Source organism: Bombina bombina, chromosome 1 (genome assembly GCF_027579735.1).
Source record: "Bombina bombina isolate aBomBom1 chromosome 1, aBomBom1.pri, whole genome shotgun sequence".
Classification (NCBI taxonomy): domain Eukaryota; kingdom Metazoa; phylum Chordata; class Amphibia; order Anura; family Bombinatoridae; genus Bombina; species Bombina bombina.
In genome coordinates, this window is record NC_069499.1 from 137,263,485 (window position 1) to 137,287,601 (window position 24,117).

The 24,117-nt window shown below is 38.7% G+C and overlaps 1 protein-coding gene across 2 annotated transcripts in view; it reads right to left on the minus strand.

Annotated features, from left to right (window-relative positions):
- Positions 1–24,117, minus strand: part of FRMD6 (FERM domain containing 6) — a 456,357-nt gene that overhangs the window by 50,837 nt on the left and 381,403 nt on the right. For both annotated transcript variants that reach the window (XM_053697622.1, XM_053697623.1), the window contains 3 exons: positions 17,354–17,444; positions 6,670–6,749; positions 824–900 (listed from right to left, as the gene is read on the minus strand). In XM_053697622.1, the coding sequence (XP_053553597.1) occupies positions 824–900; positions 6,670–6,749; positions 17,354–17,444 (248 nt within the window). The remainder of the gene's footprint in view (positions 1–823; positions 901–6,669; positions 6,750–17,353; positions 17,445–24,117) is intronic.

The window sequence follows — 24,117 nt, forward strand, 5'->3', positions numbered from 1 at the left end:
AATGAAATTGCTGATCCAAACACCCAATTATTTATAAATGAAAATTATGGAAATTTTTAGGGGGTACCTAAACTTTTCCATATGACTGTATGTGTGTGTGTATATATATATATATATATATATATATATATATATATATATATATATATATATATATATATATATATATACACACACACACACACACATACATACACATATACACATATACATACGTAGTTTAGAGTTAAATTTGGTAGATTTAAAGGGCCATTAAAAAAATTATGTTAGCATTAGCAAAACTGGAAAAGGCTATATGCTTAACCCCACAAATGGGTTAAACACATAGTAAAAGTACAACTTCGTATCTGCAGGGAACTGTTTGTCTTGAGTAGAAGCAGCTGGTGACACAATCTGCAGTAACACTCATGTAGTTGGGTGGTGTAACTTCCGGGGTTTGTTGGGTCCTTTAACTAAGTATTTAACCTATTTGCAGTGGTTAAACACATAGTGCCTAATGAACTAAATCTTTTCTCTCAGGCGAGATTATCTAAGAAGTTTTATCAGTACTGCAAGGATCCTCATAAAAATGTGTTTTGCAGGGTTTTGGATGTCCAAAAGGCGCACCTACATTTCAGTATATTTTGTGTGATTTCTCTCCATGCCGGTGAATGTTTGATCTTCAATCTAGTGCTTGTAGAGTATGTAATTTCTGCACTTGTATTGCCCTTTAACCCTATTTTATGATTTTACCTGGTATCTGAATATCAAATGCCCACACTCTTGTATTAAAGGATTGCACATGTAAAAAATTTTATCTCAAAATTAGAATGAAAATTCTTACCTTATTAATCTGCCATTTTCCACATAGTATTGCACTCGAAAATGGATTATCATAGGTGGGCCAAACTGGTCAATTCCCTAAAATGAAACCATATAAAGAGTAAAATATCCAGAGAAACCAAATAAGTTAATCTGCACTATTATTGAGATAGGAAATGAGATGCGAACAAAGAACCTTGTAAGATTGTAATGTATCTTGGTAAACTCAAAACATAAAATCTTTGTATTTTAAAATCTATAAAAATATGTATCTGGCAATGTATCAAATAATACTTTTTCTTTCATCCCCTGCCATTCTGTCCACAAGACACAATCCCTCAAAGTGAGGACGATGACATCTTCAAAGGCCTCTTAGCAAATGAAAAACAAATCTCAAGAGGTATAAGAAGAAAAAAAAACACATTTCCATTTTAAGTATGTAAAATTTAGGATTTTCATAATATACAGTATATTGTATGTATGTATGTATGTATGTATGTATGTGTGTGTGTGTATTAGAATCCAATACACTTAAGTTTAACAATGATAGCATCTTTATGTCTATATTTAATCTTTATTTTCAACTTTAATCTAAACCTTAAAATACTGGCTATGTGGTGTAAAATACAGGCTGGGTGGCTGCCCTATATGGATGGATATCTGAGGGCATGGAAGAATTTAAAATGGACATAAAACCACAAAAAAAATATTTCATGATTCAGATAGAGTGTAAATATTTTTTTTTTAAACTTTCCAATGTATTTCCTTTGTTGAAAAGCAGTTAGGAAGGTATAGGCATGTGCATGTAACTGGAGCAATATGTCAGCAGTTTTATAATAGTGCTATACATTTGCAAGAACAATAGATGGCAGCAGTATTTCCTGTCATTTACTGCTCCAGAAATGTGCACCTATCTAAATATCTCTTCTACAAAGAATACCAAGAAAATATAGTAAATTCAATAATAGAAGTATATAGAAATATTGTATGCTCTGTCTGAATCACAAAATAAACATTTTGGGTTTCAGGTCCTTTTAAGGTATTTGTTATTTTTACATCTGAGTCTCCTGCACTTTAAATTAAAACAGCAGTATAATAAAATAATATGTCTAATTTGATGACCTGGCACCTGTTAATCTACAGATTACAGATGAGACTGAGAATACAACAGTTACAATTTGTGCATATTGTGGGAAATTTACATTGGCTGTTTTGGGGTGGAGCTACAGAACAAATCTGTGGCATTGTCAATATTACTGTAACCTACTTAAAGCACCGTTAAACTTGATATTTCAACAATACATAAAATGTTTTATTATTGCAAGTGAAACATTATTGCAATATACATTCATTATTTATTTTGCTGCCTTTTCCTGTAAAATACATCTGAAAATTGTGCTTGTTCCATTTTCTCCAGGAATACATAGGTTAATGATTTTAGGAAATGTATGTGATTATTTGTGTACCTCCCCTTTCCCCCTAAGCCTCTCTGCAGTCACATGCTTTTAAAAAGTGGATTATCAGTTTTGCATCAACAATCAAGATAGGAAAACAATTCCTTACAATAATATTCACACCTAAACTACCTAGTATACTCGCTACTATTGCAAACACATAAATATATATTTCTGTATATTTAGCTATCAGATGATAATATTAGATGGAGAATAGAAAGTAATATATGTCTGTTTAAATACCTGTTCAATACATTATTACTAAGCTGAATCTGTGCTAAACCATCTTAAAGGGAATAGAGTTCATGCTATATTTGTGCATTAGTTTGTGATTGGTTAGCAAGGGTTCTTTTATTCTAGGCAACAGGGAAATCAGTGAAAAAGGAAAAAAACAAACTAACATAAAACAATATGCTCACTTGGCAAAATAAAGCTGCAGTTTTCATTGCAAAATTATTCTCAGATATGAAGGTTCATAACCATGTAGTTTACTATTTGCATTTAATGTCCCTTTAATTGACTGCTTTGCAACAAAATGTGTCAGCACTTTTTTTTAAATGCTTGCATCTATAAAATACATGCAGTATATGCTGCAATAATATTAAATCCCCCAGAGATTATTATAATTTGATAAGTGATACATAATAGTGAACTAGGCAGCAGCGGAGGTTTCACAAATGCTTTCAAGGCTATCAAAAACTGGATATAATTAAAGCATAGCAGCAACTGATATTCATAAACAGTTTACATTGCTTAAAGAAATATGTGTGCTCTCCAAATATTTTAAATGACCTATGGATACTGTGAAGAATAAAAGTTGATATATAACAGGCCTGGGGCCACTAAAGAGGTTTGCGGGAACATTATTTGTGCTTAGAAAAACAGAGGAAGATCTAAACACTGAAACACAATCCTTCATGGCCGTTAGATTAACAACACACAAATATTTTTGTTTTAAACTACACGTTAGTCACGCCATTTGCTCATCATTGCAAGTAAAACAAATTTTTTATTAGCATTAGTTTCTCAGAAGTAACAGTAAGTAACTACTAGGTTTTAGCATTGTGTTTCTCAGCAGATCAGTGTGTGGTTTTCTAATGTGATGCAAAAGAAGATAAATGCATCTTAGTTAGAATTGGAGATAGTCAGGGGCGTATTTTGGCCTAGCAAACAAGGCACTTGCCTAGGGCGGCAGCACCTTTTTATGGCTATATTTGTTAGAAGGTTACAGTTATTTTAGAAGTATTATACAGGTATATAATGGGAGATTTTGCACAAAGAGCTTACATTCTAGGGGTATAAGACACTTCCCATTGAACATACAGTTTAGAGGTAGCTCTGAACCTTTATTTATTCAGCTAGCTATTGCCTTTAGTTCTGTTGGCTTTTTTGAGGAAGTAATGTTTCAAGAAATCTGTGTTTATATATATATATATATATATATATATATATATATATATATATATATATATATATATATATATATTGCAGCAATAGATAGATGTGTGAGAGGGAAAGAGCGCAAAATTTTGAGTGCCTAGGGCACCACAAAACTTAATAGAACACTCAATCAAAATTAAACTTTCCTTTTTCAGATAGAGCATGCCATTTTAAACAACTTTCCAATTTACTTCCATAAATCTTTTGAGTCACTAGCTCCTACTGAGCATGTGCAAGAATAAGTGTGTATGCATTTGTGAATGGCTGATGACTGTCACATGGTACGTGTATGCATTTGTGATTGGCTGATGGCTGTCACATGGTACATGGGGAGTTGAAAAAGACTACTTTTAAAATTGTCATAAAAAAAATCTACTCATTTGAAGTTCAGACTAAGTGCTATTGCATTGTCTTATCTTGCATTTGTTGATTATGCAAATCTACCGTGTTGACTAGTCCTGGGGAAGAGTAGTTACACGAGAAAAGTTTTGATGGATGGATATTCTGTAACAGCTGAATATCCATATAAATGAAGTAGTGAAAATTGTGAGCCCCATTCTAGCAAGTGCAAAGTTGTGTTAAAGGGTTGTAAATGTAGTGCACATGACATATTTCCATGTTGGCCACAGGTCAAGTGCATTAAAGGGACATAGAGTGAAACTTCAGTGCATTCCAGTTTCAAATAGAAGCGCTCAGCATGTCTGCTCTGACTGAGTTGGCAGTGATTTACATGATACAAGCCATTGCCAGCTGTCTAAACAGATATACTGTTTAAAATGCTAGTGCACAAAGCATACCTAGATATCCCCCATGTACATGTGCGCACAGTATGAGCTTGCATTTAAACAGTGGAAGCTTTTACAAGAAGCATTTTGCCACTGCATATCAACAGAATATAAATTCTTTCCCAAACAAAATTCACTTGTGTATTTAAAATTGGTCTTGAATTGTCTTTGAATGTCTTTCAAAAAGTTGTCAAAAAACAGAGGTTTTTTCCAATGGAAGAATTTTGGAGGGAAAATCTAATGGTATTCGAAACAGTCTTCAGTGAATTTCAAATACAACTTTTTTTATTCAATGCTTCGTACTCCGGAGAAATAGTTTTCAGCCCTGGCAACTAACTGGTTAAATGCAATTATAAGAAAAAAGTTGGCGTCGTTATATTCTTGTCAATCTTTTTTATGGGTTTTTGTATCTTATCTATTAATCTTTTTTATTTGACTTGATTTTTGCAACATTATACTAATGGCTCATTCAAGCTGGTGGCTGAAGGAAAAGTTACATTTAATTAACATAAAATGGTGTATTTAAGTGCCACATTTTAACTACTTAGGCAGCGAGGTTCCAAAAATTCTACCAGCATTTGCTTATTTATATAAGTGATCTTAACTTAAAGGGATATGAAACAGTGCTCCTTTGGTAAAAATAAATTAAGAATAATGTTAAATTAAAGAAAACATAAAAAGAAACCGATTGTGTTAAAAAAAAAAAACAGTTAACAACTTGCTTGTTTTCTTTCTAAAGGAACACTTGAAAATTCTATTATTTTTTTTTGCAGCAAAGGCCCTCTACTGAGCATGGGCAATAAACTGACCTGAGCCACCTTGTGGGACAGTGACAAGAAGTAATGGATCCTTCACAAATAAAGTAAAACAACAAATAATAAAAAGGTAAAGTCCTTTAAAAATGATGAATAATAAATATTTTGCTATGATTTCTATTAAGTGTAACCCACTATTTAGTGCGTTTTTAAAACAACAATCAAACAGATGGTTTTATTCCACTTTAAGATATTTTACATGTGTTTTAACACAAGTGTGTCCTTACATGTATTGTTCCATCTCGACTGCCTGACTACATTAACATCAAGGCACAGTGTACAGCTGTTTAAATGGCTGGACAAAGAATTAAAGGGACATAAAACACTAAATAAATGCTAGATATAATGATGTGCTCACAAAAAAGATTAGTCTGAGAATAACATGCAGATGTAGTTTCATTAGCTGTTTAAATATTGACAAAATAAGTGTAAAGTTTTAGTGTCTATAAAACAATGGGAGCTGCCATGTTGTAACTTAGGTTACCCTCTCTGCTGTGGCCAATTAGGGACAGTTTTAAATAGGTCACTAGAGTGTGCAGCCAATGGCAGTGTGGAAAATAAGTGTTCAGCACTTCCATTTCTAACAGGAACTGAAAAGCTCACAATTTCAGAATAGAATTACAGGAAAAGGGACACAATAAATAATGAGTATATTGCAGAGGTTTTTTTTTATAAATACAATTTATAATTTTATATTACCATCTCAAAGTGTTTAATGCCCCTTTAAATTTCATGTTATAGTGGTAGCTAAATTATATAGTGGTAGCGAATTTTAAACACCATCAGATTTCAGAAGTGTTTTTCTAATATGTTACAATTCTAGCAAGGATGACATTGAAATGTGAACTGGAACTTTTAAACAACAAATGACCTATGCCACACTCAAATATGGTCAAATACCATGATACTGTCCTTTGGAACTTTGTAAGTTTAAAAAATTGACATTTAACGTGTACTTTTCAGACAGAATTATTACCATGTTAACTTCATGTATTGAGCATGGACATTCATTATTCTCTGACTTAAAGGGACATGAAATCCAATTTGAAAAAAACTTTCAAATTTACTTATATTATCACTTTTTCTTCGTTCTCATGGTATCTTATGTTGACAAGCAAGGGTATAAACTCAGGAGTGTGCACGTGTCTGGAGCTCTATATGGCTCTGTATTCTGTCTGAATCACTAAATACATTAATGAGGTTTCATATCCCCTTTACACTGAAAATCTACTATCCAAGATATGAGTCTGCAAACAGCTGAGCATCTGACTTCCTATGCATTATCCACAGTTATGTATCCTTAATATTATGCCAATGGCAACATTCCTCAGAAATCCCAGCCAAGAACAAAATGCAGCTCATCTACTGACGTACCTTACTGGCTTCTTTCTTCCACTCCTTGGGGCAGTATTTATAAAGCTTCTGTGAAAGCTCCATATACACATGTTCATTGTCTGTACAGAAAGAGAGAGAGAGAGAGAGAGAGAGAGAGAGAGAGAGAGAGAGAGAGAGAGAGAGAGAGAGAGAGAGAGAGAGAGAGAGAGAGAGAGAGAGAGAGAGAGAGAGAGAGAGAGAGAGAGAGAGAGAGAGAGAGAGAGAGAGAAAGAAAGAGAGAGAGAGAGAGAGAGAGAGAGAGAGAGAGAGAGAAAGAAAGAGAGAGAGAGAGAGAGAGAGAGAGAGAGAGAGAGAGAGAGAGAGAGAGAGAGAGAAAGAGAGAGAGAAAGAGAGAGAGAGAGAGAGAGAGAGAGAGAGAGAGAGAGAGAGAGAGAGAAAGAGTGAGAAAGAGAGAGAGAGAGAGAAAGAAAGAAAGAAAGAAAGAAAGAAAGAAAGAAAGAGAGAAAGAGAAAAAGAGAGAGAGAGAAAAAGAGAGAAAGAGAAAAAGAGAGAAAAAGAGAGAAAGAGAAAAAGAGAGAGAGAGAAAAAGAGAGAGAGAAAAAAGAGAGAGATAAAAAGAAAGAGAGAGAGAGAGATAAAAAGAAAGAGAGAGAGAAAAATAGAGAGAGAAAGAGAGAGAAAAAGAGAGAGAAAAATAGAGAGAGAAAGAGAGAGAAAAAGAGAGAGAGAAATAGAGAATACAAATCACCAGTTATAGAGTTAATACATTAAATTGTAGATTGCTTGTTTCTAAACTTAAAAACAATACTTTGATATTTTTTTTCAAGACATATAGGCAGAAGCACATAACCTGCACAGCAAATGTGAAGTATTACTTAACCGATTTAGAAAATTAGTCAAGCTTAGCTAATGACTACAACTGTAATGACTCTACAAGTCAGATCATGCTGGGTTTGGATCACAGTACTACAAGGTGTAGACACTTAATGAACATTTTTGTTTGTACACAGAGTTCTGCTGAGACAAAAGTTCATCTCTGTAGCGCTCAGCTGTTAGATGGAAAGCAGCATTTGCTAGCCGGCTTTCAGATGAAAGGAATAGCAGGGGTCATTTCAATTTTTCACTTTCCTTTGACTTGAACACAGAAGAAGTTATGAGTATGTCTTGCTGTTATGGAATGGTCTTCCCTTTTGTTTAGCAATCTGTGCTTGATGTTAAAGCTTCTTAAATCTGTCAGAGGAATGTTTGCTGTGAGGAATGTGATGCCTATAGGACCTGCCTCAGCTGTCCCTGTTTGCACACTAAACACAGTAACCATAGGGTTAATTCACTTGCACAGTTCAGTTTGTCGCTCTTCAGTTAAAGGAAAGTGAAAACATTCAAATCTGAGCCATATTTCTACTATTCTGAGCACTTGATTAAAGTATCTCTGGCAATGGCATATGGGGAAATCGTTCTGGATGGAGGTGAGCAAGAAATATGACCAATAAATATTCAAAATGATAACTTTCATGGTTTCAATAGAGCAAGGCAATGAAAAAGTTTCATTATACATATATGGTCAAATGTACTTCCTTCTCTCTGTATGCTTTGTTGAAGAGTAAACCTTAGTAGGCTCATAGGAGCTCAGTAGCATGTGCAGGTGTTACACACTTTATTGCTTTGGGGAACCCTGAATTTCAGGGAAAGGGATATGTGTGTGGTGGTATTTTATTTGTATTATTGGGAGCCCCTACTTAGTAGAATAATTGAGCAATATGCCTAAAATCACCACCAAGAATACGATGTAGATTAGTTACATTGCAACTTAAAGAGATATAAAACACAATTTTTTCTTTAAGATTCAGATAGAGCAGGCAATTTTAAAGGGACAATCTAGTCAAAATAAAAGTGTATGCCCTATCTGAATCATGAAAGTTTAAACAACTTTTCAATTTACTTTTATCATCAAATTTGCTTTGCTCTCTTGGTATTCTTTGTGGAAAGCTAAACCTAGGTAGGCTCAAACTGATTTATAAACTGTTAAGAACCGCCTCTTATCCCAGTGCACTTTAACAGTTTTTCACAGTTATACACTGTTAGTTCATGTGTGGCATATAGATAACATTGTGCTCACTCCCGTGGAGTTAAGAGTCAGCTCTAATTGGCTAAAATGCATGTCAGTCAAAAGAACTGAAATAAGGAGGCAGTCTGCAGAGGCTTAGTTATAAGGTGATCACAGAGGTAAAAAGTGTATTAATATAACAGTGTTGGTTATGCAAAACTGGGGAATGGGTAATAAAGGGATTATCTATCTTTTTAAACAATAACAATTTTGGAGTAGACTGTCCTTTTAAGCAACATTCTAATTTACTTCTTTTATCAATTTGTCTTCGTTCACTTGGTATCTATTTGAAATAGCAGGAATGTAAGCTTAGGAGACGGCCCATTTTTTGGTTCAGCACCCTGGATAAGGCTTGCTGATTGGTGGCTACATTTAAAATTGAAAGCTATATCTGAATCATGAAAGAAAAACAATTTGTGTTTCATATCTCTTAAACCAACAAGTGATACTTGTTCTTATTTTTTTTAAATAGTGAACTGTTTTACATTAGTGGCAGCAAAAAGCCATAATATCTGCTTATTATTACTTTAGTACTCTGTCATATTGTTTTTAATTAAAAATTAAGTTTTATTAGCAAGAGATTTCCGATTATAATTGGATCTTTTGTGAAAGTTGCAAACTTTCTCAATTTTACTTCTAAGTCTTAGAAAATGTTAATCTGAGAATTTTGTTTTGCTGCTAAATAACAGAGTATACCTAATTATATGATATATATATATTTTTATCAAGGTAATCCCAAGAGATCATACATTTTTCACATCTTGAAATCACCCACTATTTTTTTTCTTCGTTATTTGCAGTTAACTTTTATTTAATTTTAGGACTGCTATTAAACAAAGAATACAGAAAGAACAAAGCAAACATGATAACAGAAAACAGAATTTATGCTTACCTGATAAATTACTTTCTCTTGCGGTGTATCCAGTCCACGGATTCATCCTTACTTGTGGGATATTCTCATTCCCTACAGGAAGTGGCAAAGAGAGCACACAGCAGAGCTGTCCATATAGCTCCCCCCTAGCTCCACCCCCCAGTCATTCGACCAAAGGTTAAGAAGCCAAAGGAGAAACCATAGGGTGCAGTGGTGACTGTAGTTTAAACAAAAAATTTTTTACCTGACTTAATTGCCAGGGCGGGCCGTGGACTGGATACACCGCAAGAGAAAGTAATTTATCAGGTAAGCATAAATTCTGTTTTCTCTTGCAAGGTGTATCCAGTCCACGGATTCATCCTTACTTGTGGGATACCAATACCAAAGCTTTAGGACACAGATGAAGGGAGGGAACAAGACAGGTACCTTAAACGGAAGGCACCACTGTTTGCAAAACCTTTCTCCCAAAAATAGCCGAAGAAGCAAAAGTATCGAAATTGTAAAATTTGGCAAAAGTATGCAGTGAAGACCAAGTCGCTGCCTTACAAATCTGTTCAACAGCATTTTTGAAAGCCCATGTGGAAGCCACTGCTCTGGTAGAATGAGCAGTAATTCTTTCAGGAGGCTGCTGGCCAGCAGTCTCATAGGCCAAATGGATGATGCTTTTCAGCCAAAAGGAAAGAGAGGTAGCAGTCGCTTTCTCACCTCTCCTCTTACCAGAATAGATAACAAACAAAGAAGATGTTTGTCTGAAATCCTTAGTTGCTTGTAAATATAACTTTAAAGCACAAACTACATCAAGATTATGCAAAAGACGTTCCTTCTTCGAAGATGAGTTAGGACACAGAGAAGGAACAATTATTTCCTGGTTAATATTCTTGTTAGAAACAACTTTAGGAAGAAAACCAGGTTTGGTACGCAAAACTACCTTATCTGCGTGGAACACCAGATAAGGTGAATCACACTGTAAAGCAGATAATACTGAGACTCTTCGATAGACTCTTCGATAGCTACCAAAAACAAAACTTTCCAAGATAACAACTTAATATCTATGGAATGTAAAGGTTCAAACGGAATCCCTTGAAGAACTGAAAGAACTAGATTTAGACTCCATGGCGGAGCCACAGGTGTATAGACAGGCTTTATTCTGACTAAAGCCTGTGCAAACGCTTAAACGTCCGGTACCCCTGCCAGACGCTTGTGCAAAAGGATAGACAGAGCAGATATCTGTCCCTTTAAAGAACTAGCCGACAATCCTTTCTCCAAACCGTCTTGGAGAAAAGGCAATATCCTGGGAATCCTAATGTTACTCCATGAGTAACCCTTGGATTCACACCAACAAAGATATTTACACCATATCTTATGGTAGACTTTCCTGGTGACAGGCTTTCTAGCCTGGATCAGAGTATCTATAACTGACTCAGAAAAACCACACTTTGAAAGAATTAAGCGTTCAATCTCCAAGCAGTCAGACGTAGAGAAACTAGATTTGGATGCTTGAACGGACCCTGTATTAGAAGGTCCTGCCTCATTGGCAGTGTCCATGGTGGGACAGATGACATGTCCACTAGGTCTGCATACCAAGTCCTGCGTGGCCACGCAGGCGCTATCAAAATCACTGATGCCTTCTCCTGCTTGATTCTGGCGATCAGACGAGAGAGAAGAGGAAACGGTGGGAAAACATAAGCCAGATTGAAGGACCAAGGCGCTACTAGAGCATCTATTAATGCCGCCTTGGGGTCCCGGGACCTGGATCCGTAGAGAGGAAGCTTGGTGTTCTGACGGGACGCCATCAGGTCCAACTCTGGAATGCCCCATAGCTGAGTCAGCTGGGAAAATACCTCCGGGTGGAGTTCTCACTCCCCCGAGTGAAAAGTCTGACGACTTAGAAAATCCGCCTCCCAGTTGTCTACACCTGGGATGTGAATTGCTGAGAGATGGCAGGAGTGGGCCTCCACCCACCTGATTATTTTGGTTACTTCCCTCATCGCTAGAGAACTCTTTGTTCCCCCCTGATGATTGATGTAAGCTGCAGTCGTAATGTTGTCCGACTGAAATCTTATGAATTTGGCCGCAGCTAGTTGAGGCCATGCCTGAAGCGCGTTGAATATCGCCCTCAGATTGAGCTACAGATGGCCGAGGAATGGAATGAAGAACTCGGCAAGTAGTTAAAAGTTTCAACTTTCTGACCTCCGTCAGAAATATTTTCATTTCTACCGAATCTATTGGTGTTCCTAGGAAGGGAACCCTTGTGAGTGGGGACAGGGAACTCTTTTTGATGTTCACCTTCCACCCGTGAGACCTTAGAAAGGCCAATACAAACTCTGTGTGAGCCTTGGCTCTGTGAAAAGACGGCGCCTGAATTAAGATATCGTCCAAATAAGGCGCCACTGCTATGCTCCGCGGTCTTAGAACCGTCAAAAGGGACCCTAGCACCTTTGTGAAAATTCTGGGAGCAGTGGCTAAACTGAATGGAAGAGCCACAAACTGGTAATGCTTGCCTAGAAAAGCGAACCGGAGGAACTGATGATGATCTTTGTGGATTAGGATATGTAGGTACGCATCCTTTAGATCCACGGTAGTCATATATTGACCTTCCTGGATCATAGGTAAGATTGTCCAAATGGTCTCCATCTTGAATGATGAGACTCTGAGGAATTTGTTTAGAAATTTGAGATCCAGGATTGGTATGAAAGTTCCTTCTTTTTTGGGAACCACAAACAGGTTTGAGTAAAACCCCAACCCTTGTTCCGCAATTGGAACTGGGTGGATCAATCCCATTGTATGTAGGTCTTCTACACAGCGTAAGAACGCCTCTTTCTTTGTCGTGACTGTAGACAGACGAGAAATATGGAACCTTCCCCTTGGAGGGGAGTCCTTGAATTCTAGAAGATATCCCTGGGTAAAAATCTCTAAAGCCCAGGGATCGAGAACATCTCTTGCCCAGGCCTGAGCGAAGAGAGAAAGTCTGCCCCTACTAGATCCGGTTCCGGATCGGGGGCTACCCCGTCATGCTGTCTTGGTAGCAGCTGCAGGCTTTTTGGCCTGTTTACCCTTGTTCCAGGCCTGATAAGGCTTTCAGGTTGCCTTGGGCTGTGAAGCGTTACCCTCTTGCTTTGCAGCTGTAGAGGCTGTAGCGGGATCGCTCCTGAAATTACGAAAGGAACAAAAATTAGCTTTGTTTTTGGCCTTAAAAGGCTTGTCCTGGGGGAGAGCATGGCCCTTTCCCCCGGTGATTTCTGAAATAATCTCTTTCAATTCTGGCCCAAAAAGGATCTTTCCCTTGAAAGGGATATTTAACAATTTGGATTTTGACGACACATCGGCCGACCATGACTTGAGCCAAAGCGCTCTGCGTGCCATAATGGCGAAGCCTGAATTTTTTGCCGCCAACTTGGCTAATTGCAAAGCGGCATCTGTGATAAATGAATTAGCCAGCTTTAGAGCCTTAATTCTATCCATAATTACGTCATATGAGGTCTCCGTCTGGAGCGATTCCTCCAGCGCCTCAAACCAGAAAGCCGCTGCAGTAGTTACAGGAACAATGCAGGCAATAGGTTGGAGAAGAAAGCGTTGTTGAACAAAGATTTTCTTAAGTAAACCTTCTAACTTTTTATCCATAGGATCTTTAAAAACACAACTGTCTTCAATTGGTATGGTTGTGCACTTAGCAAGTGTCGAAACAGCCCCCTCTACCTTAGGGACCGTCTGCCACGAGTCCCGCCTAGGGTCAGTTATGGGGAACATTTTCTTAAAAATAGGTGGGGGGGCAAAAGGGACATCTGGTCTATGCCACTCGCTAGTAACAATATCCGCAACCCTCTTAGGGATCGGAAATGCATCAGTGTATACAGGAACCTCTAGGTACTTGTCCATTTTACACAACTTCTCTGGGACCACCATAGGGTCACAATCATCCAGAGTAGCTAATACCTCCCTGAGCAAAACGCGGAGGTGTTCCAATTTAAATTTAAATGCTAATGAATCTGACTCTGCCCGATGAGAAACCTTTCCTGAATCGGAAATTTCTCCCTCAGACATCAAATCCCTCACCTCCATTTCAGAGCGTTGTGAGGGTAAATCAGATAAGGCTACCAAAGCTTCAGACTGCTCATAATCTGTTCTTAAAACAGAGCTATCACGCTTTGTAGGAAAAACTGGCAGTTTGGATAGAAAGGCCGCAAGGGAATTATCCATAACTGTCGCTAGTTGTTGCAATGTAATAGGGGCAGACGCACTAGAGGCACTAAGCGTCGCTTGCGCAGGCGTAACTGGTTGTGACACATGGGGAGAGGTAGACGGACTATCCTCATTACCTTCAGTCTGAGAATCATCTTGGGCCACATTTTTAAGTGCAACAATATGATCTTTAAAGTGTATAGACATATTAGTGCAATTGGGACACATTCTGAGAGGGGGTTCCACCATGGCTTCTAAACACATTGAACAAGGATTTTCCTTTGTGTCAGACATGTTTAACAGACTAGTAGCATACACAAGCAAGCTTGGAAAACACTTTAATCAAATAAAAAACACAATTTGAAAAAAAAAAACGTTACTGTGCCTTTAAGAAATAAAAAGAGCACACAATTTTACAAAACAGTGAAAAATGCACCAATCCTTTTCACAGTATGTACCTAAGGCTTTAATATGATTGCACAGCAAGTTTCAGAACGATTAACCCCTTAATGCCCAAACCGGAGCAGCCTAAAGCCAACAACCGGTTAACAAACTACAGCACCTTGCCACAGCTTACTGCTGTGGCCCTACCTGCCCTTAGGGATCAGTTTTGGGGAAACAAAGCTTCTTCTAGGCCCTCAATCAGCAGTAGGGCCCTCCATGTGAAGCAGCATGAACTTGTCTTTCAAGCTAAATTAGGCCTCTCCCACTCCACTCCGGAGTTGTGAGGCCTACAAAAATCACTTCTAAGTGACTAAATTTATGCCATGTGGATAATAACCCCAGTAAAACACTCCAAAGTGCTTAAAAAGGTGTCTCCAATGAGTATTTCTTAATAAATAATCGATTACCCTGCATTAGTGTCAACCAGCCTATTTAGCCCTGTCATGTAAGCATTTAATTCTATGCTAAGTCTCAGAACATAGCTTACCCTCCCCACATGGGGATCTTGTCAGTCTTCTAGCATTATCTCAGTCTTGTCTAGAAATAAATGACTGAACATACCTCATTGCAGTCAAGCCTGCAAACTGTTCCCCCCAACTGAAGTTTTCTGGTACTCCTCAGTCCTGTGTGGGAACAGCAGTGGATTTTAGTTACAACATGCTAAAATCATTTTCCTCTCAGCAGAAATCTTCATCACTTTTCTGCTAGAGAGTAAATAGTACAAACCGGTACCATTTAAAAATAACAAACTCTTGATTGAAGATATAAAACTACAATTCTAACACCACATTCACTTTACCCTCCCTGAGAGAGAACCTAGTGCGTTAACGCGGCAAAGAGAATGACTGGGGGGTGGAGCTAGGGGGGGAGCTAGATGGACAGCTCTGCTGTGTGCTCTCTTTGCCACTTCCTTTAGGGAATGAGAATATCCCACAAGTAAGGATGAATCCGTGGACTGGATACACCTTGCAAGAGAAAACAGAATTTATGTTTACCTGATAAATTACTTTCTCCAACGGTGTGTCCGGTCCACGGCGTCATCCTTACTTGTGGGATATTCTCTTCCCCAACAGGAAATGGCAAAGAGCCCAGCAAAGCTGGTCACATGATCCCTCCTAGGCTCCGCCTTCCCCAGTCATTCGACCGACGTAAAGGAGGAATATTTGCATAGGAGAAATCATATGATACCGTGGTGACTGTAGTTAAAGAAAATAAATTATCAGACCTGATTAAAAAACCAGGGCGGGCCGTGGACCGGACACACCGTTGGAGAAAGTAATTTATCAGGTAAACATAAATTCTGTTTTCTCCAACATAGGTGTGTCCGGTCCACGGCGTCATCCTTACTTGTGGGAACCAATACCAAAGCTTTAGGACACGGATGAAGGGAGGGAGCAAATCAGGTCACCTAGATGGAAGGCACCACGGCTTGCAAAACCTTTCTCCCAAAAATAGCCTCAGAAGAAGCAAAAGTATCAAATTTGTAAAATTTAGTAAAAGTGTGCAGTAAAGACCAAGTCGCTGCCTTACATATCTGATCAACAGAAGCCTCGTTCTTGAAGGCCCATGTGGAAGCCACGGCCCTAGTGGAATGAGCTGTGATTCTTTCAGGAGGCTGCCGTCCGGCAGTCTCGTAAGTCAATCTGATGATGCTTTTAAGCCAAAAAGAGAGAGAGGTAGAAGTTGCTTTTTGACCTCTCCTTTTACCAGAATAAACAACAAACAAGGAAGATGTTTGTCTAAAATCCTTTGTAGCATCTAAATAGAATTTTAGAGCACGAACTACATCCAAATTGTGCAACAAACGTTCCTTCTTTGAAACTGGATTCGGGCACAAAGAAGGCACGACTATCTCCTGGTTAATGTTTTTGTTAGAAACAACTTTCGGAAGAAAACCAGGTTTAGTACGCAAAACCACCTTATCTGCATGGAACACCAGATAAGGAGGAGAACACTGCAGAGCAGATAACACTGAAACTCTTCTAGCAGAAGAAATTGCAACCAAAAACAAAACTTTCCAAGATAATAACTTAATATCAACGGAATGTAAGGGTTCAAACGGAACCCCCTGAAGAACTGAAAGAACTAAATTGAGACTCCAAGGAGGAGTCAAAGGTTTGTAAACAGGCTTGACTACAGTTAAACACCAAAAAACTCTAAGCCATCTCCGTGGAGATGTTGCCTGTACAACGGCAAAGAGAATGACTGGGGAAGGCGGAGCCTAGGAGGGATCATGTGACCAGCTTTGCTGGGCTCTTTGCCATTTCCTGTTGGGGAAGAGAATATCCCACAAGTAAGGATGACGCCGTGGACCGGACACACCTATGTTGGAGAAATACATTTGTTTTATTTTTTGTTTTGTTAAAGTTCATACTCTATCTGAATCATAAAAGTTTAGGGGCAGAAAGGCCAACTTGTCCTCTTAAATGTGCACGGGTGCAATTATATGTTAGATAGAAGCATTTTTTTAAATATACTTCCTTTAGCAAAAATACTTCAAGTAAATGTTAGTACCGTCTTTCAGAGGCATACATACATATGCTGTGAGTACCTAGTGCACCAGCATTCAAATGCCACATCTTCTCAGATGTGTCAGCAGTGACTTGTATGACACAAATTAAGTTTTCATGTTTGTATATATATATATATATATATATATATATATATACATACACACACACACATATATATATATATATATATATATACACACACATATATATATATATATATATATATATATATATATACATACACATATACACACACACACACACACATACATATACACACACACACATATATATACAAAATACACACTCACACATACTTCCAGCTGAGTTTAAAAAAATAATGTACCAAATAATCCAACTGCCAGTAAAAAAAAAGTTAGAAAATATTTGGTTGTTGATGTCTGTGTTGATATCAATGGAATTGCATAAGTGAGATGTTAGGCGAGTTTAGGCATGCAATGCTTGACCTATAAGACAAAAAAAATGTGATTGCCATTTACCACACACTGTGCAAGTAAAATGCTAAAATGGCAGAAGATTGTTATTGTATTTCTGTATGTTTTTCAAATATATAAATTAGATCTTCAAATCCGGTTTATTTCTTGAACTTACTTTGAATTACACTGAGGCCAAAGAGATGACAGTCTTTCAGTCTGAGGAGATCACATACTTGAGCAAGGAGCTCCTGACAAAGTGCTTTAACCTGAAATATATGAGGCATCTATGAAACAACTCAGACAACCTTATGAGCAAAAAGCAAATACAAAATACATGGAATTTACAGAATAAAAACAAGAGAACGGGTCACTTTCAATATGAACTTTTACAGAGAAGGATACTATTTGTGGAATGCCATATACAAGCCTCGGGCCTATCTGTGACAAACCTTCACAATCAATCATATACAAGAAAACCTTCTAAGGCTACAGTCAGGAGCTGCTTAGCTGTGCGGTAATTACAATATTGCATGAGGTCCTGCTTTCTGATTTTATATATATATATATATGTATACACACACACATACATATATATATATATATATATATATATACATATACACACACACATACATATATATATATATATATATATATATATACACATACATACATATATACATATATATATATATATATATATATATATATATATACACATACAAATTTGTTTTTTTAGCACACCTTACAAAAAGTTTAAATCAACATCTGGGAGTGCTGCCAATATGACCCAGTAATTACAAAGAGGTATCAGCGCAAATTTAGAGTAGGACCAGTCGAATTGGGGCACCTTGTAAGCGGTGACTGGCTAAGCAAAATATGGCCATATTGTGTGACTAAGTTCCCAATATTATTTAAAAAAGGATAGTTGTCTCTTGATGTATATGCAGGCAATTTTTTGCAGCAGTAAAAAATATGTTGTGCTTTTGAAAATGGATGTGCGCTGATACCTCTTTGTTTATATATACACATATATATATATATATATATATATATATATACATATATATATATATACACACATACACACACACACATATATACACATACACACAGAGAAAAACACACACAGAGAGATATATATATATATGTGTGTGTGTGTGTGTCTATATGTATATATATATATATATATATATATATATATATATATATATATATATATATATATATATATATATATATATATATATATATATATATATATATATATATATATAACACACAGAAAAAGTCCAGCACACACTTACAAGCTCTCAGCTAAGATTTAAAAGCAAAAATGGAAAGGTTAGTTACTGCATCTGGCCAAATGGGACAAGCCCAGGTACCATGTCAAGGTTCTTTTCAAATACCTGGGACCCTAAAACAGCCACACAATGCAAGCTCTCAAATCCAAACAAACTGGGAACAAGGGAAGGGTGCACAGGCTAATGTAATCTCCCTAGACATATACAAAACACGGAAGGGGACTGCACTCTCATACCGGACCGGGTAAACATCCCATGTCCCAGTTTGTTTGGATTTGAGAGCTTGTATTGTGTGGCTGTTTTAGGGTCCCAGGTATTGGAAAGGACCTTGACGTGGTACCTGGGCTTGTCCCATTTGGCCAGATGCGGTAACTAACCTTTCCATTTTTGCTTTAAAATCTTAGCTGAGAGCTTGTAAGCGTGTGCTGGACTTTCTCTGTGGCCCTCTCTGCTTTGGGCAGCGGTGGTGCCGATCGTTGGTAGCGTGGGAGGATTAGGAGGGAGGTGGGTGGGTGGCCCATCACTAGAAAGGGGCGGGAGGGGGCAGGACCGCTTCAGATATTTTTTTTTATCTGAGAGCATCAGGGAGGGAGATCCTATGTGTAGGGAACATTTAAAGGTTAGGGAAAGGATCATCGATGGGGAGGGGGGTAAATGAGAGAGAGAGGAGGGAGTTGGGCAGGTACACCACAGAAAAAAAGTTTTTGGAGTTTTCTTTAATAAAAATACATTAAAAAAATAATAGAAAACCAGCTGCCAGTACTTAAGATGACCAGAATTATTCAGAAGGGGGAGGGTTAGAGAGCTTTTTGGGAGGGATCAGGGAGGTGGGATTGTAAAGGGGTAATCCTACACTAAGGACAATAATAAAAAAAAAAAAAAAAAAAAAACAGTACGTAAGATGGGGGTGAATATTGGGAGATGGGGGTGACTATTGGGAGATGGGGGTGACTATTGGGAGGTGGGGAAGGGAAGAGAGCTGTTTGAGAGGGATGAGGTAGGGATCAGGGGATGGGAAGTGTCAGGTGGGAGGTTAATCTCTACACTAAAGCAAAATTATCCTTACAAGCTACCAGATTAACCTCTTCACTGCTGGGAATAATAAAAGTGTGGTGTGCAGCTGCAATTAGCGGCCTTCTAATTACCAAAAAGCAATGGCAAAGACATATGTCTGCTGTTTCTAAACAAAGGGCATCCCAGAGAAGCATTTACAACCATTTGTGTCATGATTGCACAAGCTATTTGTAAATAATTTTAGTGAGAAACCTAAAGTTTGTGAAAAAGTTAAGATTTTTTTTAATTTGAACGCCTTTGGCTGTGAAATGGTGGCATGAAATATACGAAAATGGGCCTAAATCAATACTTTGGGTTGTCTACTAAAAAAAATATATAGTTTTGCTATGTAGATAAAAAAGGCTTAATTTCTGTTTAAATGGAGTGATGGCAAAAATGCTAAAAATGCTCTGGTCTTTTGGGGAAGTTTTAGTCTGAAAGGCCCGGTCCTTAAGGGGTTAAAGGGATACTAAACCAATTTTTCTTTAATGATTCAGATAGAGCATGCAATTTTAAGCATCTTTATTTAAAAAGCAGGAATTTAAAGGTTAGGAGCCGGCCCATTTTAGGTTCATAACCATGAATAGGGTTTGCTTATTGGTGGCTACCTTTAGCAAGTCATTAAGCAAACATAACCCAGGATCTCAACCAAAAATGGGCCAGATCTTAAGCTTTAAATTACTGCTTTTCAAATAAAGATAGCAAGAGAATGAAGAAAATTTGATAATTGGAGTAAATTAGAAAGTTGCTTAAAATCACATGCTCTATCTGAATCATTAAAGAAAAAAAAATTGGGTTTAGTGTCCCTTTTTATTTATGAACTTTTATTTCCTTCTTAATACAGGGAGAGTCCACAGCTTCATTCCTTACTTGTGGGAAATACAGACCCTAGCCACCAAGAGGAGGCAAAGTCAACCCAGCCAAAGGCTTAAATACCTCCCCCACTTCCCTCATCACCCAGTCATTCTATGCCTTTCGTCACAGGAGGTTGGCAGAGAAGTGTCAGAAGATTTCGGAGTAGTTCCTTAGGAAGGGTATTTACCCTTCAAAATGGGACTGGAGTGAGTTTTAAGTAGTCCTGTCAGCCTCTCAGTGAGAGCATTGATGAATGTTAGAGTCTGGAGATGCAGGGAGAGTCTTTCTGCGAATCCATCCAGACTCATATTAACAGCTCCTAAGCAATCAGTGTTGACGAGTTTCACTGCCTGCTTTTCATCACTCAAGTCCATGTCAGAAGCGATGCTACAGTCTGTCAAACTTGAAGGGCCGTGTTTCTGTTCCACGGCATAGATTCTGGTAAGACCGTTTTATTTTTTAATCATATGTTAACGCTAGAAGACAGGGTTCACAGTGGGACTCATTTATCTTTATGGAATCAAGGGTTAATATCTCCTGAGGGGGATTGTTGAACAGTGGGGGGGTTAATCATATTTGTTTTATGCGATTTCTGCTGCTTTATATGTGTGAGATGTTTTGGGCTCATAGGCTGATATGGAACGTACAGGTTGCCTTTTTACTTGAGAGCTGCAGTTTTATTAAGCTTGGCGCGCTTTCACTTTAGCAGGGGCGGTCCTGCGTTGCGCACTGTGTGACCGGGAGTGGTCACGGTTTTCCATTTCCTATTCCTCACGAGTGACTACGGAGTGAGTTTCTCTATACTGTTTGGGTCATAGGAGGTGGTGAATGCCCCAGCCATTGAGGGTATAGGTGCCGGTTATTTCTTGAATTAAATAAGGTTACCTAGTTATGGAGGATTCTGAATGTTAAGAGGGTAATCCCCCTACGACAGAATTCGATACCTGTGTATATTGTGAGGAGGCCCAGGTAATCCAGCCCTCTCAATTATGTTCCATATGCCGCAACAGGGTGTTTTTTTTATCAACCAATGTTGAAATGTTAGATGCCACTGAGCCTTCCACCTCTGAGGAATCTTCCTCCGGTGAGGCGTGTTCACTACAGTCATCTGATCCTACACATGCAGCTTCCCCTTGCAACGCTAATCCTCTACCTGGAGGGGGCTTTTTTCCCACCAGACGTTACGGCCCAGTTCCGTATGGCAATGTCTGCAGCCTTAGCCGCTTTGCCTCATACTGCTACACGCAAACGAAGGGTTAATCCATGCACTCCTGCACAGGGAGTATTATGTAAATTGACGGTTTTATCCGCTCAGTCGTCTGAGGATGCGGTTCTCTCTGAGGCTTCAGAGTACGGACCTTCTGGGTCGAAGCCTGCTGCTTCTATTCCTCTGGCAGAGGAGGATTTTGCCTTTAAATTTAAAGTGGCACGCCTGCGCTGGCTTCTAAGAGAGGTTGTGTCAATATTAGAGATTCCTAATACTGATCTTCCAGTCGAATCTCACAACATTGAATCCGATGGCGAATTTGATTAAGACGGATGAGGAAGGATGGAGATCCTATTCCTTTTTGTCTATTTCCTTTTTAAGTCCCTGTTTTCGTGCTCTATAGGGGGGTTTTGTATTTGCACATCCCTACTTGGCTAACACTTTTTGTGCGCTTGCCTATTGTTTTTCTATTCCGCTTAAGGATAGTTTATTCTTAGAGCTCTTGGTTATTAGAGGAAACTCTTTTTATAAGTTGTTTAGTCTCGAGGGATATTTATGTACTGATGACTTAAGTTGTTACAGTTTCTGGAGACTTCCTATGAAGCTTTTCTGTCTCAATTCGAGGTGATGGTTCCCTCAATATATTTCAAGCTTATAATTCTTTTCTGGAACATTCACACATTCTAACCCAAAGCTAGAGCTTCAGGTTTATTTCTGTTCAGGCCTTGATTCGCTCTGACAGATACTTCTGAGTCTAATCTTTCCTTTTGAATGGAGAATTTAATTTGGTTCCACTACCCTGCAGTTTTCATTGTTGGATGAGAAAGCGAATCTGAGGGACAGATTATTTTTCTCTTGTTATTTTTGGTGCGGTTAAGACCCAGTGTCAGAGATCTCTGCTAAGCCTTGGCTATCCAAAAGTTTTTGGAAGCCGACTCAGTCCAAGCAGAGCAGAGGCCTGGCTAACCTAGGTTGGCAGGAGGGGCCAGTTTCAGGTCCTATCTTGGATCACGTTGGAACTGACTATCGCTCCTTTCGGACGCTTGATTCAGGAAGTTATAACTAGGCTTCAAATTTTAGCCCTCCAGGGCAGTTTCCTTCTTTTGATCCTGTCTTTCAGACAGAGAGAGGAAAGCCCTTCGGGGTTTTGTTCTCCTTTGGAGTCATTGTCCCAGTGTTGGAGTCATTGTCCCAGTGCCTATCGCAGAGTGAGGTTTGGGGGATCATTCAAACCATTTTTTCTTTTTGTTTCCCATAGAGGAAGGGAACTCCCATCCTAATTGGGGCCTAAAGTACTTAAGCAACCTTATCATGTCTCCTCGTTGGGTGACTATAAGGTCCACTCTACCCTTGATACGGGAGAAGCAGTGCAGGACCACTGTTGAGAAAGGATATCATACCTTTTCTTTCCTCTTCAGGGAACATTTCAGGTTCCTAAGGTTGTCTTTTTCTGGATGCGACTTCCAGAGCATTGCTCTTGTTGTTTTTGGTCTCAATACTGCTTCTAGAGCCTTGAAGGAATCTAGGTTTACTTTTGGCAGTGGCCTGAGTCCAGATATAACGGTAGCTTTCCTTGTCTTGACGATTCGGGTTTAATTTCCATAGTCTGGTCTGATATAAGCCCTTTAGGGATTTCATCTCTCTTCCTCGATCAGAGAGGTAAGAATACTTAGACCAGAGTTCCCTGGTGTAGGCACCAGGGTGGATCCTGGATGCTGATTTAGTTTTCATAAGATAGGAAGACATGCCTATCGAACTTGTGAAGTTATGAGTTAGCTTCATCAGGTCGTGCCCACCAGGTCTCCTTCAGGCCATTGCTAGCTATATGTTAAGTGATGATGATTTGTCACAGGGTCCATCTGGACTTCATTCCTTTTGCCAGGTCTCATCTCAGCGAGGCTCGGTGTATGAGGAGGCAACGGAGTGGAGCTGTTTCAAATCTGTGTTAACAGATTTACCTGGACTACTGGGTGAGAGAATCATTCTCTGGTGTCTTTGTCCAGATTTCCTTGTCCTGAGGGACATCTTTCTTAAGTCACCCCGGGGCGGTTTTGACTACAGTCGCAAGTCCGTCCTGGTGGTGAGGGCGTGCCAAGAGGGGCCCATGGGTTTAGGAGGTTTTTCTCCCGAGTAAATTTTGGATCTTCAGGCAATCTCTTTGCTCTGAGGGTTTAGTCTACTGGGTTTTGCCCTATTGTGTAGATTCTAGTTAGTCTTACTCTTGGTGGGTTAGATCTCCATCGGAGAACGAGAGAATCCCTATGGAGGTAGTATCTCAGGTTTAATTGTGGGCGGAGGCCCACTACTGCTCACTGTCAGATATCCACTCTCCGGGTGTGGTTATACGGGTCAGATGTTCTCTACAGTCTTTCCCTTTAATAGGGGATAAGGAATCCATCTGAGGGGTTTTTGGAACGCAGGATGGGAATCTCAGGACATCCCGTCTCTATACCAAGTTACCCACAGATGGGCTGTGGTTCAGGGATCCTCAGGCGGAGCTAATGGATGCTTTAGCTGTGC